This window comes from Pogoniulus pusillus, chromosome 13, assembly GCF_015220805.1.
Source record: "Pogoniulus pusillus isolate bPogPus1 chromosome 13, bPogPus1.pri, whole genome shotgun sequence".
NCBI classification, from domain to species: domain Eukaryota; kingdom Metazoa; phylum Chordata; class Aves; order Piciformes; family Lybiidae; genus Pogoniulus; species Pogoniulus pusillus.
The window spans coordinates 29,808,004-29,828,761 of NC_087276.1; the positions used below are offsets into that span (position 1 = coordinate 29,808,004).

A 20,758-nucleotide genomic window follows, 5' to 3' on the forward strand; every position below is an offset into this window, starting at 1 on the left:
GACTGCGTCGGGCACCCACAGCAGAGCCTCCTGAAAAGGCTTCGTTCGCGCGGCCTGGGTTAAGGTTTTGGCACTCTGGGCAGCCACAATCACCGGAACCCTGAGGCCGCGGAGGAGAGGCCCAGCGCAGCTCTCGCAGAGGGAGAGGGAGGAAAAGAGGAGGTTCCGCAGGCGAAACAGGCGGAGGCCACTCAGGTGGAGGAGGCGCGGGCCGCCCGCCCTCCGCGCTGAGGTGAGGCGAGGCGCGGACCGCCGCCCCGCCCGCCCAGCCAGTCCTGCCGCGTCAGGCAGCCGCGGCCCCGCAGGCCCCGCCCCGGCGGCGCTGCCCGGCTGGTTCCACAAGTTTTTGACAGTTTCTTAGCGGCTGGGGAAGAAGCTGAGTCCGGTGTGGCTTCGCTTGGCTGTGGCCAAGGTGCTTTCCGGAGGACGCAGCTCTTCCCACTCGGCCGCCTCCCCGCCGGCACCATGTCTCGGGACCCCGAGGAGGTGAACAAGCTGACGGAGAGCACTTACAAAGTGAGTTCAGGCCGGGAGGGGGATGCCCGCCGCAGCCGCCGCGCCTGAGGAGACGGCGGCCACCTTTGCCCCGCTGGCCGGCACGGGAGGCGGCTGAAGTGGGGGCTCTTGGCCGCCTCACCGCAGGCCGGGCCGGCGGGAGGGCTTAGAGCAGGCTCTGCTCCTCACGCAGAAAGGGAACAAACTTTCTTACCTTTTCTTTCTTTCCTTCCTCTTTTTCATCTTTTCTTCCCGTGTGAGTGGTCTCGCTCGTCCCTGCGTGTCACAGACTGCTCTGTGCTCGCTTGTAAATAACGTGAAATGGCTGGGGGTGGAGCGGCGGGGCGGCTCGCCTCGGCTCTCCTGGCCGCTCGCCGCGGCACGGCGGAGGCGGCTTGCGGGGGCTCCTGCTGCCCTCTTTCCGTCCGCTGCCGCAGCACTCCCTCAGCTTCACCGCAGCCCCCCGGGCAGGCACGGCCGCGGGCCTGACCGCAGGGCTGGGCCGCTTTTACCGCAGGCGCTCGGACAGGGGAAGCTTTAAGATTGGTTGCTCCCTCTCTGCTAGGCTTATCCGGCCACTGAACCCTAATTCCTTCAGTGTATTTTGATGATAAGGTGGTTTGGAGATCTTGCTGCTTGTGGTTCTCTGCTTGAACCGTTTCTTCATACGGGACATAGCCTAAAAGTGGTTTAACGCAGAGTTAAGTTGTTTGCCTGCGTCCAGAGCTGCTAATCAGATTTATGATGGTGTACCCAGGCATTGCCTCAAAACACCGACTGGTGAGGGAAGTTCAGTTTGTGTCAGTAGACATTTAAGCGTTCCAAAACACCTCGTTATTTGTAGGATTAAAAATACTTTGCGTATAGACACTGGACACTTCTAACCTTCCCTCTTTGTAAACTCAACCCTTGGAAAACACAGCCGTTCGGACTGGGGCGAACTGCCTTAAGACTCGTACTTTTGGTGGAGTAGCAGTGGCAGTGCTGGAGCCACAATCTTCATTCTGTGCAGTGTGTTGTAGCAGAGAAAGCACTGAACAGTTGCAGATGTATGTAATCGTGCGGATGAACATAGCTGCGATGTGTTTGCAGGTCTGAATCCAGTGGAAAGCTTGGGAGGGAGACTGTTCTATTTTGCAGTTTAATAAATCTTACTGGTTTACCCTCAAATGTTTTCATATTTCCGAAGATGTTGTCATTTAAGTCTCTGAAAACATTTACTGCAGTATTTTCCTGTTAGTATTTTAGTTCTCCGTCGCACTTCAGTCAACTTTACCCCCTCAAGGAGTCCGCTTGTGTTGGTGTCATCTATTTGCTGCTTATTTTCTTTGGACTTGGATATCAAATTCATGCAAAACCAGTGAAAGAAGAAAAAGAGATGACGTGGCTATAAGTTTTGTCCTCTGTAATCAGTACAGGTCATCTTAAACAGTCTGGTGCTTTTTGATATCGGTTGCGTTCATGGCAAGGCCATAAGCAAACATAAATGCTTTTTTTTTCTCAGAAGAGCAGCCTGTAAATAGAGGCTTGCAGAAAGGAAGCCTGGGAAGTTGACTGTTCAGGGCTGTGCCGACAAAGGAACGTCCTACCCTGTCTACTGACTTCCAGAATGGAGATGTAAGAGTTTTAAAGAGGAGAGGGAAGAAAACAATTTGTGTTTCAATGGATGTAATATAAATTTGGCTTTAAAGGAATGACAGACCTCCAAATAAAGAAAACCTCCTCTGATATTTGGTACTTACTTACTGGGAAAGTTTAGCCTTTTGTTGTGTGGTTTTGGTTTTGGTTTTTTTTTGACTAATTCAAGTGAATATTTAGGAGTGGACCAACCAGCAAGAAGACAGTGCAATAAAATGTCTTCTCTGTGAGTATTTTGAGAGGCCTGGCATGTTACATCACATAGCTGGTACTCACAGGCCTGGAAACACTCCTGCCCTGCCCTCATTAAAAATTGAAACTTTATCCAGGTAAGGTATAAAGGCTACTTCAGATAAAGAATAGATTCTAGGCCTACTTTAAAGGACTTCTTTCTGTATTAAAGTTAAAATCTTGATTGCTTCTTTAATTCCTAAGGACAGAGAGCACTGGCTTGTGGATTCAGTGTTTTGCTGTGACTGGAATCACAGCTTCCTCATCTAAAACAAATGAACACCTCTTTGTGCCGGACTTTAGTCTGCACGATAAGCATCCTCTCCTTTGTTCAGCAGTGCTCGGTGTAACTTCTACTCTTGCTGTGTGCCATCCTAGCATACAGCACTTAAAAGCACCATGCTGGCATTGATAAAATCCAGAGCAGTGTTTGTTTTTCTCCTACCAAGAAGAAAGGATTGATCTGGGGCAACGAATTTGGTGTAGTGTAGTTATGGCATCTGTGTGCTGTGGGACCAAACGCAGGCTTTCAACTTAGCAAAAGTGATCAACTTCTGGGTGATCTGGAACAAAAGTAGAAAATGCAATTTAATGCCTTGAAATCTGTTTTGGGTTTATTAAATACATAGTAACCTGTGTTACACAAAGCTTCAAAATATAGTCACAAAAGTCATCTTGTGGTCAGGTAATGCCCTTGTATTTTTATCTTATCCTTTTTGTTGGCAACAACATGGGAAATTGAATGCCTCCACTTTTTCTAGCTAACCTGACTAAATAAACAACATAATCCTCAAATACTTGCATGTGTGCACACAAAAATGTCAAGGCTGACATTTACTCTTTATGTAACACCTGAAGAATCGCTTTAATGCATGATAGGAATGGCACGTGCGAAATGAAGCCCAAGGGTGTGGAAGCCTATGACTAAAGACGGCCACAGCCACCCTTTGCCCAGGAACTGCCGAGAGGTTCACTGGTATGACACAGCCCTGCCCTTGTAAGTCACTGCAGTGATGTGGCGTGCTGTAAGGGGACGTTCAGTGACCCCTTTGTATTCAAGCTGTCGGGAAAGCTGTGCTATGCGGTGCTGTGTCACTATGGCTCATATAGTTTCATTTTGTCGGCTGTATATGGGGGAAAGCTCTTTGGCATCCAGCTATGATACATGCAGTGCAGGGGAAAGGGGACAAAACAGGAAAGTACTGAGTTACAGACCTGTCTCTGTCATATGGTGTCTAAGGGCTGGGCATGCAGCTCATGTATTGCTCCTGTGGTTTGAGGTTTCCGGAGCTCTTGATCATTAAGTGATAGCTGTAATTCATTGGTGTTGGTAACTATGCATTATAAAAGAGTATTCCTCTGTATTCAAGTGAATTTACCTAGAATTTTCATTATCAACCTAAGTGTAATTTAAAAAACAACCAGACAAAATGCAGCCTTTGTTTGTCCAGTGAAGGGCTGCACTATTCTGAGGGGCAAGTGTTCTCTACACAGGCACCTAGAATTATTTTGGAAGGCTACATTGTTTTGCCTTGAAATATATCTGATAAATGCACTTTAAAGCCCTAAATTCCACGTTTCTGTATTTTAGAAGATTGGCAATTAAATTAAACCACCACTTTCCAAAGTGGAGATTCACCTGTGGTCCTTGGATGTGCAGAATTCAGGCTGCTGCTTGCCATCACTGGAATATAAACCTAAACCGTGGGAAGAGGAGCCTTTGGAAGTTTGTGCATAAAATCCAGCTCTTTCTCAGTGCAAATTGTCTCTGTAGAGATGGATTACTTGGAGTTATGCCTGCTTAGAGTCTACTCTGAGTCATGTGTTCATAACCTGAAAAAGTTTGTATTTGAAACACACTGATGGATGACGTATTAATGCTGCCCTTCAACAAATAAAGCTCCATCAAGCTGACTAATAATTAGTCATAAAAATTAGTCTTTTTGAATAAACACTGGTATCCTGATTTTTCTTTTTCCCTTCTGTTGAAGCTGCTGTAAAACAATATTAAGCTGAGTTACAGCAGAGATAGCTTAGCATGAGAAGGGCTTAATCACGCCCTTCTGGAGGTTGTATTGTAGATTACAAAAGCTGAAGGAGGAGATTACTTGAAGCACTTTGTACAGTATTGCATCTACAGTAGAGGACAGTATAATTTATGTGTGGCTTTTTGAATCTTCTCCAGGGGGTTCTCGGGCACAGTGTAGCAACACTAAAGATTTCTTCCAGAAACTGAATTTTACTGGGTTTCAAATTGAGGAATGGGTTTTAAACTAAATTCGTAGCAGCTATACAAAAGTTTGGCCTGAATAGCTATAGCCACGGTTCTATGAGCAATGTTAGATAGGAAGGTCTGCTTCTCTGTGCTTGTTCTGTAATTTCTGCCCAAATACATTGTTGCCCACTCTTGCAAAAATGCCTGCAGGATGTAAACCTAAAGCTACAGGGAGTCTATGCATTGTTTAGTTGTATTCATACCTGCTGAGCTATTGTTCTGTGAGGTGTGTCTTTAAGTAAAAAGCAAAGCTGAGCATTTACAGGAAGGCACTTTTACAATGGCTGTCATTTGTTTTGAAGATTAACCTTGTTTATGTGACTATCGGGAACTGCAGAAGATAAAATACCTCTCTGCAACAAGTGGAAGTACAAGGCTTGTTCCTCTTCAGTCAGCTCCTTGCTGCCAGGCTGGTTAGCTCGCATCCGTTTCATGTGGTGAAAGGCACAGAGCAACTCTTACACCAGATTTTATGAGGATTTAATGGTTTAAACGACCAGAATGTGTTTCTCTTATGCTTTTTCCTGGAAGGTCGCTTTTGCCAACTCTAAAATTCTCTGCATAAAAAGACGCTTCCAGTTGCCTGTTTCGCTTTAGTTCCGTTCTTGCTAAATAATAGAAAGCTCTAGGATCTGATCATGTGCTTCCTCTTCTCCTCTAGTTAATTATTCTGTTCATGAGAGGTAGTGTGTTACTAGAATTTAGGACACTAGATTGACAATTAGGAGACTGAGTTCGAGTCCCTCACCGTGCAGGCAAATGATGTGTTGTGAAGCACTCTGCCTCTCCTAGTTTGTAGGTTTTTTTGCTTAACTCGTGATGTCTATTTGGATTAAGACAAAAGTTGTGTTCCCTTGTCTTTGTACAGCATGGCAGATAAATGGTCCAAAGTCTCAGAAATTATCACAGCTTCTTAAAATTAGCGTTTCTCTTGATCAGAAATTCTTTGTTCCTCTGTGCCTGTTTTTTTTTTCAGGTGGTTTGAGATCTGGCTTTAACGTATAGCTTGCAATTGTGCCCTCCTCATTTTCACAACCTTTATTTTTTATTACTTAGAGTGCAAATAAGAGAAGCTATAAAACTGTAAGACATCCTTAGAAAAATGAACAATACAAATTGATTTCTGCATGGTTCTTTTCCCCTATAATGTTTGAAGCTCAACAAAATATTACAATCATTCTAAATGTCTTGCCAATATCAGATTTATAGCTGGCCCTGAAGAGGGAGTTGCCAGTGACAGCTTCCCTTATTGAAAAAGTGCTCTAGACATTTCTTCCTGGACAGTACTTCAAAGACAGTAACAGTGGTTAACGGTCTAAAAGGAGCACTGAAAGCACAGCCAGGTTTTTGTTTGCTTTGAGAATCTAGTCTTCAGTAGAAAGGGAAAAAAAATACATATTATGCTTCTTCCTAATACTGGAGAGTGGAAAATAATCTAAGAATTATTTCAGTGGATCATCTTGGAGACCCAGTGGAGGGGTGGGGGATAGGGGTGAAGCGTTGTCAAATACAAGTGGGAAAGTAGGTGAGCCTTGCAGAGTGCAGCGAGGGTCAGCTAACCGTACCCCGTCTTAAACCAAGCAAATTCCAAAGGGGAATTTCCACTGCGAAGGTTTCTGCTGCTTCTGGGGCGTTGACGCCTGGAGACGGGTGCAGACGCTTCTGCTAACAATCAACCACTGTGGCACTGCGAGGGCTGAAAAACATCCAGAGGCTGCTTGGTCTGATGGAGAAAAGATCCATTAGTTGTATGCCTTCCAGCTCCTGAAGGCACTGAGCTGTAAATTGTTTCTTCAGCTTTCCCAGCAGTTTTACATACACGTTGAGCAGATGTGAGGCGCTGGAGCAATTCCTTTGCGTTCTCTGTGTTTTGGTGGACCTGTTGTGTTTCCACAGCATGGTCTGTATCTGCCCTGCACGAATACCCCATGTGTATCAAGTCAGCTAGTGAATATAAAGGGCCCTGGCTTCAGAGAGGGAGGTTGTTGAGAGCACTTTCACTGGGTTTTGTTTACTTCACACATAGGTGAGAACATCTAACGACAGATGCAGTCACCCTTCTCTTTGAAATGTGAGTTGGAAGACCCTCAATCAAACGGGAATCTCAAGCCCTAAATCCTTAAGGCAGTTATTCCAAAAAATAGGTATTTCCAGACCAATAATTACCATATTACTGTTACAATTTTACTCTGTGTTCTTGTTTTCAAGGAGCAGGGTAAGCAGGAGCAGGATCTGTTTTTCAAGACAACTATTTTCAGTACAGGGTGGCAATCCAAGGTGGCATTGACATTCTCACTTGCCACAGATGCAGGATTTCTACATCATGTACACTTTTCTTCCACCCTGTATCCTTGGAATCTGGATATCCTAACACAATACTTTAATTCACCACGCTCTCTTTTTTTTTTTTCCCTTGTGATTCACTGACTCCACTTGTGTCAACAGACATCATCTTCAGAGCACCGCTGGGAAGAAATGGCCAAAAGTTGCAACAGGAACAGACAACTTAGCCCATGGAACAAAAGCCTCACAGTCACACTGCCTCAGCTAGGGGAAGGGCGGCAGAGGAGCAACATTTACTGTAGTAAATTAAAGAGCTGAGGAGGGATGTTCCCAGACACTAGAGCTTGAAAATCCATACGGTTAAGTTGTTAGAATAGCCCCTGGCATTGTTGGCCCAACCTGAAATACTTTCCCAAATGATTTCTGGATGTGGTTTGTGAGTTAACACAAATCAAGGGCCTGGGGACAATGAGTAGCTTGCTTGCAGTGATCATGTTTGGGTAGTATAGACTGGAAAGCAGTCCCAGCTGCAGTTAATTTATACAAATAAAGGTAATGGGTCTAGGTATTGTTCTGTCTGCTTCTGATGTGTATACTCTACCAGCACCAGAGCTTAGCAGCTCTGTATCTTTCTGCAATATCTGTATTTTTTACTTAATGAGGCTGACAAATGTATTCCCACTAAAATCTGGAGTTACTCTTTGCTTCATTTTCAGTTGTCTGGAGTCCAGGTGTAGCATTGCATTTGAAGAATCATCTAAAAGTTCTGTCTGAGTGACCTTGCCTGAAAAGAAGGCTAATGTGATAGTGCTCCTGTTCTTTGAGTCCATGTAGCTACTAAATACAAATGTTTTCATTCTGTAGGCAAAAGCTTGATACCATTTCCCTTGTCTTGTGCCTTGTGTTTTTTGTAAATAGAAAGCTGCTGGTTTGAATTCCTTGAACTTGAGAGTGCTGCTTTGTGAACAGTATCTAGAAAGATGTGAGATATATAATAGAAATGCTGTCATAAAAATAGGAAGAACAACAGAATAGTGCCCTCAAGTATCTTCTGATCTTCCTTTCATGACAATAAAGTTGTACATAGAAGTGCCAGAGCTATAGTTTTGTTAGAAAGAGTCTGGGAAAAGGGGGTCTGGAATCTGCAAAAACTTCTAAGGTCTCCCAGGTAGACATTGAGGGCTTGTACCAACTGGGATTTTAAAAGAAAATATGCCTTACCAAATCATTCCTGAGGCTTAGCAGCTGGGGTTAGATTAAATTGTATTTTGTATATAAAAGAAGAAAGAAAAGATTAGAATGTTGTGGTTGCTTGGCTATTAAATGGGCACATAGAGCAAATTCCAGAATGTCTGTTCAGAGGTGGTTATTTACATACATGCAGAGGGAGGTCTGTTAAAACTGCTGTGTCTTTAATTCAGATAATGATTCTACATGAAGAAATCAGAAGCTCAGAGGCCTCTTTCAAACTTGGTTAGCATTTTTTAGAAGCTACTTGCAACATCCAACATTTTGGAATACTGCCATTTATGTTACATGTATTTGAGGCATCTTAAAGGGTGTGATTCTGTGAAGAAGTAGTGCATTTATATCAGCTCATCAGCTTATATTTCTTTTTTTTCAGTGCTCATAACATGCCAAAAGTAATCTTGGAATATTGGTTTGGAGGGCGGATTGAGGAGAGCAACTGTCTTTGACCAGCAAGAGGGAAACAAGCTGTCCTGGGAGGAGGGACAGCTCAAGCTTTGTGGGTGACACTCCGTTCTGGAGTGGGCAAAAGCTGCTTCTCCTCTCTTCTCCATCCTCCCCCCCAACTTTAGGAAAATTCAAATGTGGGTTCCTACTTCATGGCTTAACTTGTTTTCTGCTTTTCACAAAGACAGTGGTGTGGCTGTTTCCGTGCACTGCAAAACTGCCAGTCACAATTTCTACTGCAATTCCTTCAATTTACAGAATTTGCTAGGTATGAGAGCACTCATGCTTGGAGCTGCTGGGTTTCAGATGCTGGTCGTTTCAGCCAGTACTTGTATTTAACAGCCAAAGCAGCTGCAGTGGATTTTGCTAGGTTTTTTTCTTCTTCTATTTCAATAAAGTCATACTCTCTTTCTGACAGCACTACAGCTTTGCATGGTGAAATGCAGCATTATCAAAACCCAACCCCCAACAATAACCCCACAACAACAGAACCCCAACTAATTTCCCTAAATGTTACCTTTAACTTAGAAAAGATGACTGAAGTGCTCACTCTTCCCCTAGTCATGTATCTGGTGAATCTATTTTCTATTTTTTTCCTTTTCCCAGAATATTTTTTCCCAGCAGAGGTTGGAGGTAGAATTCAAAATCTTTGAACTGTTGGAAAGTTCTTGTTATTGTCTGTCTTTATAAAACAATTAGTGGAAAAAGTTTTTTCTCTTATTCCTACTTTAGCATCACCTACCTTAAAAGAATGATCTGTGCAAACATTGATCCTGTACTTGACATCCTTTTGTATCATAAACAGCCAGATTTCTTTTTCCTCTTACCTTTTCTCCCTAGGTTTGATCTTAAATGCTCCATTTCTTTTCCCTTTAATCTTTTGCTCTCCTTTTCCTTCCAAGTCTTCTATTTTTCATCCATCCACAGGCACTTCAGATGGAAGCTGTACACAGAAAGCATGAAACTAGACCTAAGTGACACTGAGATAAATACTTCCACACACTGTTGAATTGCCTTGGTTCTAACCCAGCTTTTGTTTTCTGTTCACTAGAATGTTATGGAACAGTTCAATCCAGGACTGAGGAATTTAATAAATCTGGGGAAGAACTATGAAAAAGCTGTTAATGGTAAGTCTTCTCAGGTGCTAACTTTAGAAAGAACACTCAATTTTAACTTAAATATACATTAAATATGAAGACTGAAATAAAAACAAACCCAGTTATGATAAGTAGCTATTCTCTTTGACTTTTTTCTCCTGAAAATACTTGGAAAGCTATTTCACATTCTCAGATCAGCTCCTGCTCACCTGTAGACAGCAGTATCTAAGTAACCCTGTGAACTGAACAACCTGAATGGAAGTTGCAGGAGTGGATAAGTTGGGTTTGTTCTTTTTCTGTCCACACCTGATGGTATTTTTTTACTGGAGGCCAAATGAGACTCCAGGTTTGAATCTAAGTACCCAGTCTTTTTATGATATGGTCATTTACTTTTCATTATTGACTTCACAGAAGCCATCTGCCTAAGAATGGGTTTCTAAGACTGGGGTTAGATTCCCAAAGCTTACATTGTAGGACCTGTCAGAGCTTGCTCCTTTTCACCTATGCAGACCTGTTGAGCTGCTTGATACCATATGAAAGCAATGTAAAATCTCTCTAGTTTTGCCTCATTCAAGCCTGTGGCATGTCTTTCCCCTACATGTAATCTAGTAGTCCGAGAAATGTGATACTGCAGAAGCAGTGCATAGCCAAATAGACACTGAAATAGACTCTCTTCATGCAAATTTTAGGCCAGGCTTAAAAAAAAACAAAAGGTAAAACTAAAGCCTGCTGGAGATGAAAATAGGGAAATGTTGACTTAGTTGCAGTAATACCTAACTCAATGGATTAAATCTGTGGTTACCTAATACCTAACCTTAGGGATTATAGGTCATACTAAAAGTCTTAATAAGCATTTCCAGGTTTGGTTTAAGGATTCTTACACCAGTTTCTGAGGGTTCTGCTTTTAACTTGCTTTCCTGATGATGAATTGCATTATGCCTCTTCTAATTCAATTTGTCATCAGTAATTCTCAATACAACTGTGCCCAGCAACACTGGAAAAACTGATAGGTACTGTGTTCTAGCGAGTTTGTCCTTTCAGACTGAGTGATAAAGCATATCCAGCATGAATGCTTCATTTCAAATGGATAAATGTTTACAATGTTGCAACAACTGTTGAGAAACTACATTCATGTCATCTTTGGACTCTCATAAATTGCTAATCTTTTTCTCCCGTAGTTCCAAGTGTTATAAATAAATCTGTAGCAAGGAGTAAATACTCTGTTGCTAAACAATTACTTTACAACTTTGCAAACAAGCCAAAGTAGGCTGACAGAGAACATAAAGCTTACAAGAACTTCTGCTAGGTTTATAAGTTGGTTTCATACATTCTGAGGATAAAAGTACAGAACTCCTTTTCTAGTAGATGTACAGCTGGTGAAGAGATTCTACACGTGGAGTTCTTGATTTGGCTCAACTAGCTTAGGAGAAATTACATTTTCTTCCCCTTTTTAATGCCTGTATTAGGATAAAAGATTGACTTGGGGCTGTCTTGGGAAAACATTAGATCAGAAAAGCATAAAATCTTCACATATGAGTGGCAACCATCAGTAACACCAGGGTAATTCTTCTAGCACCTATAAAACACAGCTTAGAAGTGACTCTTCTAATGCAACAGAGCCTCAAAAAGAATCTTTTTCTCACTTGGAAAAGTTTCAGGCTTCTCAGTGAATATACTGTTAGGTAATCAATGATGTCACCTTTGCTAGTGAAACCTCTAAAATACAGACCTAAAAGAGTCTAATTGGCAGTTGGCAAGTGTATTCCCAATTGTATTCCTCTCAGACAAAAGCATTCTAAAGTCAACAGTGAGAGTCTGCTTGGCTCCCACTTCGGGTTACAAATGTACTGCTACAAAAACTCTGAAGATTTACTTGAATAGGTATTTTTCACTGCCTTTTCCACTAAAAGCTTGCAAGTTTGTCCTTGTAATCTCTCCTCTTTCTAGTGTGCAGATCAGCTCTAGATACTGTGAAGATGCAAGGCAACCATTGTGGATCTAGTGCATCTTGAAAATGTTTCTCATCAGTGGCCTGCTTGCAGTTTGAGTCTTGTTGTTTCTGTGTTCCTTCCAGCAAAACTGGCTTTGTTGCTTAAATTAGCCATAACTAGGAAATGATTAACTAGTAATAACTCAATGACACATAGTAAGAGCTTATTGGTTCCTATAGAACTGGAATTTAACTAAAACAATGAAAAAGGGCAATGGAATAAAATAAGATGAGCAACCACGTTACTAGGATCTGCCTTTTTGCTTGGGCATGTTAAACCCTCAGGTTTCTTCTTAAAATGGATATGCACCTGTTGCCTGAGGGTTAGGGGTTTCTTTTTAATGTGCATTTTAGTGCAGTCCTGAGTTCAGTGACACCAAAGAGTTCCTGGAATGTCAAAATAACTCTGCGCAGAAATTATATCTGTCGATGCTGGTTTCTCTCTCTGTCCAACAAAACAGAGAGCTCCCAACATTTAAGCTCATGAAGTTGCTAATTGATGTGATTTATAATAATCTCAGGAACACTGATGCTTTGAGGAAGAACTGAGGAAGAATGTCAAATGGATTATCTCCAGAATCTGAACATTATCTTGCAGATAACTGATATATGAAGCTCTGGTATTTAACACCTAGACTTCACTGCAAGTGCAGAAATTGATATTTATGTGTAGAATCATAGAATTAGACAGGGTTGGAAGGGACCACAAGGATCATCTAGTTCCATGGTCAGGGACACCCTATCCTAGATCAGGCTGCCCACAGCCTCATCCAGCCTGGCCTTAAACACCTCCAGCCATGGGGCCTCAACCACCTCCCTGGACAACCCATTCCAGCCTCTCACCACTCTCATGCTCAACAACTTCCTCCTCACAGCCAGCCTGAACCTACCCATCTCTGGCTTTGCTCCGTTCCCCCTAGTCTCACACTTTTCCTGATACAGCCTAGGATTTGCTTGGCCCTCCAGGCTGCAAGGGCACACTGCTGGCTCATGTTGAGCTTCTCATCCACTGTATCTGTACATCTGTACGATGCTCAGATTTTAGTTTATTTTTGTTGTCAAGAAATCCTGTTTAGCATTGCAGTATGTGATGCCTGTACAGTGTCAGCCACAGTGGGAACTTTTAGGAGGAGCTCTATCAAATGTATCAAACCTTTCACACTTCATTTTTCTTTTCAATACATCACACCTGGCAAACTGCATTTTACCATAGCTGGTTTCAAAGCAAGTTACTCTTGCAGCTAACATAAACAGTACATGATGATTTGACTCAGAAGGGCTCTGTATTGTATCTATAGGTCCATTGTCTCAAGGCCAGTAGCCATCTCTCCTGCTCTGGCTGGCCAATATACGGCAGAGACTGCTGCATTTCTGCTGAGTTTGGGATTGCATTTTGCTTTTTTCTTGCTGTTTGGTGTGTACCAAGGAATTTTGTTATGCCCTGAACAATGGCTAAACCTACCAACTGGATGCTGATTGGCCCTGGGTATGCATCAAAGTTGGAACTAAATAATAGGCTGAAACTTCCTTCATGTGTTCTGTCTTTTGTCACCTGGTTTCATGAGTTAGCAGGTAGCACAGGGTCTTGTGCCTTCCTCTGGTAGCAGGGTTTCCTAATTGCTATATACCCCTTTCCTAGTATGTGCCCTGCTTCTCGTGATTTCATAGGATCATAGGTCAATGAAAACAGAAAATAGTTTGATTTTATTCTTTTTATAACACCTCTGTTTTTTATTTCATTCTAAAGCAATGGTAGTGGCTGGAAGAGCATATTATGATAACCTTGCAAAGATTGGGGATATATCAGCTGATTCTCCAGTTTCTAAAGAATTAGGTAAGTGAAACCTCTTTTTTTTCCTGTCAATTACTTCAAAATATAGACTTTGGTTTTGTTTTCCTGCTGGCTAACATAAATTAGAGGAGGAGCCAAAAGAAGTGTGGTTTACTCTTAAATAACCCAGATGGAAAGGATTAGATTCCTAAGGCCTGTCTGGATGCGTTCCTCTGTGACCTGAGCTAGATTGTATGGTCCTGCTCTGGCAGGGGGGTTGGACTCGAAGATCTCTTTGGGTCCTTTCCAGCCCCTGACATCCTGTGAATCCTGTGATTTCTCAAGACATTTATAATGCTTTGACAAAATCATCCTTCTTTTTTTTTTTCATTTTGTGACTCTCTTTCTGCTTCTGTGTTCAAAAGAATGAGAGTTTGAGCTCACAGGATAATTAAACATGGGCGAAATGTGTAGCTTGAGCTTTTTTTAGTACCAAGATGAATGCTGAAATATTTATACAACAGAATATTGGTATGAGGAGTCCTGGGGTGTGACAGCACTTCTGCACTAACACAATTTTCTGGATGAGATCTGTTGTGAAGAGTTTAGTTCCACTTCACTCTTCTTGTTCAAGTGCAGCACGTAAAGTTCTCAGGTGCTTTTATTTATTTTCTAGTGGAGCTTGTGAAAGAGAAACTGTGGAGTCAAAGATGTAGTATGTTTACATGCTGGGCTCCTCAATTCAAGAGAGATGCTGAGGTGCTGGAACGTGTCCAGAGAAGGGCAGCAAGGCTGGGGAGGGGCCTGGAACACAAACCCTGTGAGGAGAGGCTTAGGGAGCTGGGGGTGTGCAGCCTGGAGAAGAGGAGGCTCAGGGATGACCTCATTGCTGTCTACAGCTACCTGAAGGGAGGCTGTGGCCAGGTGGGGTTGGGCTCTGCTGCCAGGCAACCACCAGTAGAACAAGGGGACACAGTCTCAAGTTGTGCCAGGGGAAGTATAGACTGGATGTTAGGAGGAAGTTGTTGCCAGAGTGATTGGCATTGGAATGGGCTGCCCAGGGAGGTGGTAGAGTCACCATCCCTGAGGGTGTTCAAGAAAAAGACTGGATGAGGCACTTAGTGCCATTGTTTAGTTGACTGGATAGGGCTGGGGAGTGGCTTGGAATGGATGATCTTGGAGGTCTCTTCCAGCCTGGTTGATTCTATGTGACACTAACTTCTGTACTTTCTGAAATGATTTGTCTGTAGTTTCCTGGCAATGGTTTCTGTTGTTGGAAATTAATAATCGGCAATGAATTGTGAATATTGATTTCTTCAGTAATACTAATTTTTAGTTTTAATATTTTAAAATTTGGGGAAATTCCCTGAGATTCTTTGGCTTTTCAGTTGACAGGAAGTAGTTGCACAGAGGGTGTTTATAAACACAGAATTAAACAGCTTAAACAATCAGAACTTGGAAAATAGGAACACAAAACCAGGAATAATTGTAACTCTGCTTTTGGAGCCTTAGCATTAACTCCATCAGATGTACTCACAATGCTTTGGTCCCTGAGTAAACTTCTCATCCAGAGATGCTTCCAAAACTCACAATAATGATCCCAGGGTAAAATACAAAATATTCCAGGCAGAAGGAAGGAGAGAAGAACTGAGATGTTGCTGTTGAGCTAGTGCAAGCTGCACACACGTGGCCACCAGGATTGCCACTTAACAAGCTGCAAATGAGGTGCTGCTCCCAGTGGAGGCTCAGTGCAGAAAGGAGGTTTCTAAATCACCCCCCATTAAATATATCACTTTGAAAATGAAACTGGCATCATTGTTCTGGCCAGTGAATTCAAAGCTTTGTGCCTCGTGTGAGCACGCAGGCATATTGAGGGGCAGCACACCTGACACATGGTGCTAAGCTCTTAGCCCTCCAGGGTTTGTTGGGGCCAAACACTTGTTTGCTCATCTGTTCAACTTCCTGGACCCACAACAGGAGGAGGAGAGCAATCCAGCCTGGCAGGATTTATGCCCTACCAGGGCAGTTTCTGAGTTTTGGAAGGATTGCTGGCAGCACCTGCTTTGTGCTCATGCTAGCCAGCACCGAAACAGTGCTGCTCGATCTGCAGAAGTGAAGTTGGCCTCAGAGTGTTTGTAGCATTTCTGATAAAAGACTGTCATGCCACTAGAAAACAAAGCAGCAGGGACTATACTGCAAAGAGGCAAGATCTGTTGAAAGCCTGGATCTGCTTTTTGACAAAAATACCTCCATAAGGTGTCTTGTCTCTGAACTGGTGGTGGTGGTGGGCAGCGTAGGACCCTGTCAAGGGTGTAAGAGGCATCTGCTGCTGTAGCTCAGGGCAGGGTGGCAATTCAGCTGACTGGAAGGGATGTTTTTAGTAAACTGTGTTGTAATGATTCCACTAAAGCAGGATTAAGGGGAAAGGCTCTCCTTGAATGATGGCACTGTTTTCTGGGTGCCTGCATGCATTTTTTTTATGATCTGTTCTGAAACCACCTTTGAGTGTTAACATTCTGTGTTGAAAGTTGGGAGCGGCAGAACAGCAAACAGTGCACAAAGCAAACAGTCCTAATGCAGGCCCTTTCTGTATTTGCTTTGCAGGTTGTTTACAGAAAGCAGAGTTGCTGGTTTCAAGCTATAGGACAAAAGCATGAGAAAGTTGAAAGTAACAATCCTGCAGAGTCTTATAAAAATATCAACAAATGCAGAATTCAAATGTTTGTAAACAAGCAGCTGGTCAAATGCCTGCAAGTAATCTACACAACTTCTTAGGACTGCTCTGCAAATGATATTGTTGGGTAGCCCTGAGCTGAATTCTCCAAATCGCTGCTTTTCCCTGTTGTTTGGGGCAATACAGCATTGTGATTGAAAATATACTTTTGTTTAACCAGGAGTTCTTGCCAGCAATTATAAACCTTTACCTAGATAGGCTGTGCTGAGAAAGTGTGGCCTTCTTCAAGGTCAGCTCTCCAGCACTGCTTTCTGTTCATCTTCTGCATAAACTGCTACTGCAGAAAAGATCTTTTCTTCTTAAAGAAAACAGCGGCTCTGGCTTTCCTCCAGTGTACTCTCTGATAGAATGCTTCATTCGGAGATAAGGGAACTGACTGAAGGCTGGACAAGGCAGGATCATGTGGTTAGGAGACTCCGAGAGATCATTTGCATTTTCCTGAAACAGCCTTAACAGCTCTGAAGCCAGGCTGCAATACTGAGCCATTTGACAAAGAAATAGGATACGCTCCAGGTGTCTCTGAAAGTCTTTTACTTAAAACCACTTCACTGCACCTCCTAGTATTTTTAAGATTCTGAGACAGATGCCTTCTGAGCAGTATCAGATGTTTACCAACTAGATCAAACTCACTGCCTTTTGCTCATCTGTGGACCCTGTTGACCCCAGTGGAGTTACTGCTGGCACAGCCCTCAGTGGAACTGTGTCGTCTGTGAGTTCCTTTAGACTTGCCTAAGGACATGTTAGTGACCACTGACAGCTCTGTCATGCGTAATACTTCTGTTATCTTTGCCAGTAAAGAGGTCAGCAGTCATCAGCTAAGTTTTGTGACATGAATGCAACTGCTTTTCTGGAATGTGTTCTCTGGAGCCATCACAATGGCTTGTTTTAGAAGAGCAGCAGACAAAAGGCATCTGGCAAAGAAGCAGATAGGAGCAATTTCCATGTTTGTGTGTGTGGTCTAAAATTGTATTATGAGACCTCTTTCTGTAGCCTGTCTTAGCACAGTGCAGAAATCCAGACCACAGTAGGAGATCATTATATATATATTTTTTTAACACTTAAGACATTATCCTGGCCTTTTACAACGAATCAGATAAACCAACAATGATCAAGCTCCAAAGTATTTTAGAATGCTTTAATATCTGAGCACAATTTGAGGTACTGTGGTCTGGATTTCCAGTGTTTAGATCTCTGACAACTAGAAAATGCAAATGGTTTTGTTTGAGCAATAAAAAATGGAAATAGTCAAAGTAAATATTTGAACTAATGCTTGAAACTGATCTGTTTAAAAACAAACTAGCACACTCCCCCTACCATGGTTTAGTAATTTAAGCAGGAATAGGGTAATTGGCTTATGGAAGGTGAAGCTTCATAGTAGTCAGAAATCCACAGTGCTGGCTTTTTACCTCTTTGTATCATCTGCAGCAGAAATGGAGGGTAAGTGTATCTGCCACTTGGTTATCTTTGGCTCATCTTACATGGACATGCCACTTCTGTTAGCTTTAAATTTCATACCTCAGCTACTGGGTACTTTTTGGCTGTACAAGTGAATCTTGGAGCAAGATTCTCCTCTTTCCCTCTTTCTATGATTGCTTTTTTTTTGCAGATAGAGTTCCTGTTAAAATAATTTTTATGAATGCTGAATAGGAGAATGAGGCAGGAATGTGAGAATGAGGCAGGAACCAGGTTTCCAGTTTTTCCTGTAGCAACCTCCCCTTTAGTAGTGACAGATGAATTATACAAAGAAGGTCTTATTTTAATTCCAGTTGTGTTGCACTGAACATCTTACACTTCATTACAAAAGGACTGCAAGGCTCAGATAGCTGAAAAAGCAAAGCTCTTCTTTAGAATTTATGGAGAACCTTTACTGGAATATTGCACTGAGTCATTTCACTGTTCAAACCCAAACCTGCTAGGTGACCTAGAGCATATTTACTGCCAAGTGTGATGTAAAGATTTATATCCAAATCACAGTCAGTCTTTCCTTCTCATAAGGAAGCACAGAACAAGGTCTTCTGTAACCAGACAGTAAAACAGACACCAACCCCACAGCAGGGTAGAAACAGAGGTGGGAAATAAACAGGGAATAATTTTTTTGAAGCAAGGGGCCAGATACACAGAGGCCAGAGAAGTGGGGGGGAGGCAGGGAAATGAGTGAAAATGCCAGAAAGTTCTTTCTTCTGTTAAATAGGATTGGAGCAGAGGAGGGAAATAAGTGCCTGAAATGGCAATCTGGATATTCCAGCTGAATCAGAGCTTTGGTATTAAGTATCTCTATCTTTCAAGTCTGGTTGAAACTCTTTGTATTTTAATACAGAATAACTTTCTATGAGCAAGTTGAGGAAGTAGAAGATCCTCCTGCATTCATAATACAGCCCTTATGAATAAGAGATAAGTTCAGTCAGGTCAACATTCTTTTCCATTTTTTGTTTCCCTACATTTCTAGGTTTGTGGTCCCTCAAACTTAACTACGAGGTTTAGGAACACGAATTGATGTGGCTCAGGTTGTTCTGCAATCTGCAATTTGCATCTCTTTCTTTCCTAGGCAGCTTTTGGAAATCCCACTAGGAAGGAAAGATGGGGAACAAGAAACTGCACGTTTAAAAATGCCAAGAGTTCATAGTATTCAAATGCCAGCAGACCACACCAGCACAATAAAACTTGGGCTTTAAGTCATGTGCTAGAAGTCAGTTCAGATGGACACTACACCACTGACACAGTGTTCAAATAGTAACTTCTGTGATGTGCTGCTGACCTTGTTTGTGTTACTCACAATATGGGCTTCTGAGGCTTTGACTTAGTGATTTTTTTGGTCCTTATAATTTTAATAAATCCTGTCTCCTAATAACACAGGCTGTCTTGTAGCCTCCACTTGCTCAAGGAAATAGGAAGTTATTTCCAGCTTACTCACTGAATACTGCTTCTTCTATCTTCCCAATATCCTCCCAGTTATTGGTAGCTACAACTCATTTATCATACTGTGGGTGTAAAGTCTCCATTTGTATGTGGCAACTGTATCCATGGTAGTCACCCACATTTATTATGGGTTTGTACCTAGAGCTTATTGCTCAAGATCTGATGAGTGTAAACTATTCCTTGCTTGTCAAAATACAGAACAACCCAAACAAACCATAAGAAAAATGTTACATTCTGTGAGTGTGACCAGTAAATAGTGGCAATAAATTGCAGAAGTCCAGCATGGTAAAATGACAACCAGAGGACACAAAACCTCTTCATCTAACCAGGTGTAAACAACTAATTTAAGATCACTCTGTGTTAAAGGTGGCATTCTCTCGTGGTCTCATTCTGCTAAAGCTTATCTGGAAACAGATATGCAAAGGCTTCTGTTATTCCTTCCCTGCACAAAAGGCCTCTTCTTCAGGTCTCAAAGCCAGTGGTTTAACATATTCATGCCAGGCAAATTTGCTCGTGAAGTGGTATCATTTTAACTCTGTCCTGCCTTGTCAAATGCAAAATCTTAATTGTGCAGTGATAAAGTGTTAGCCATAGTAATATAGTCATTGCAGTACAGCTGAGATAGGGAGAACTGGGTCAGGGTTCTGTGTGCATGTTTCCTTCACACGGCCCTGCAGACAGCCAAATGCCTGCGGTGCCTGCGGTAACTGCCTGTTAGTTTGAGTCAAGGATGACAAACCCTCAGTCACTTCAGAGAATAAACCAATGACCACTGACTGCATTTAACCCATAGTGCTTGTTAGGAATCTCTGGGGGGCAGCTGCTAAGGTAGAGCTCTTGGCTGACATCTGACAGGATCACAGAGATCCTCTGGCAATTGCTGTCCACAACTACCTGAAAGGAGGTTGTAGCCAAGTGGGGGTTGGTCTCTTCTGCCAGGCAGCCAGCAACAGAAGAAGAGGACACAGTCTCAAGTTGTGCCAGGGGAGGTAAGGCTGGATGTTAGGAGGAAGTTGTTGGCAGAGAGAGTGATTGGCATTGGAATGGGCTGCCCAGGGAGGTGGAGGAGTCGCCGTGCCTGGAGGTGTTCAGGAAAAGCCTGGATGAGGCACTTAGTGCCATGGTCTGGGTGATTGGGTAGGGCTGGGTGCTAGGTTGTCCTGGATGATCTTGGAGGTCTCTTCCAGCCTGGCTGATTCTATGTTTTCCGGCTTTTCTTAAAGCAAGCTAACAACAATTCAATTACAATGTAGTTATACTAACCTAGGTGGTAGAGTGAAGTTCAGTCTCTAGAGCTGTAGCCGATTTGTTTTATCTTTTGTAGTGATAACCACTTCGTTTTACATTTGCAACTGAGACCTTTGTTTCTATTTACAGAAATAAGAGCTTTTATGTAGGAGAAACTTCAAGTGGCCAACTTGTGTAGAAAAAAAAATGGGAACTGAATTGGCAAATTCTTCTTTTGCTAAAAAGAACATAGCTGAAAATTTTCTCATCAGACTGTAACAGAAGGCAGAGGGTCCTCTTAAAACACTGTCTTGTCATTTAAAGCTGGCTGTTTCCTTCCTGCTCAGTAAGCTACATTGCCACTTTGAGCGGGTGCTTCCCAACGCTGCAGCTCTGTCATGCAGAT

General features: G+C 42.6%; 1 protein-coding gene across 1 annotated transcript in view; it reads left to right on the plus strand.

Moving 5' to 3' along the window:
- Nucleotides 1–269: 269 nt before the first annotated feature.
- The window catches only part of BAIAP2L1 (BAR/IMD domain containing adaptor protein 2 like 1), a 44,174-nt gene continuing 23,685 nt past the window's right edge, over nt 270–20,758 (plus strand). The window contains exons 1-3 of the mRNA XM_064153746.1: nt 270–516; nt 9,669–9,744; nt 13,452–13,538. Coding sequence (XP_064009816.1) covers nt 466–516; nt 9,669–9,744; nt 13,452–13,538 — 214 coding nt within the window. The 5' untranslated portion in view covers nt 270–465. The remainder of the gene's footprint in view (nt 517–9,668; nt 9,745–13,451; nt 13,539–20,758) is intronic.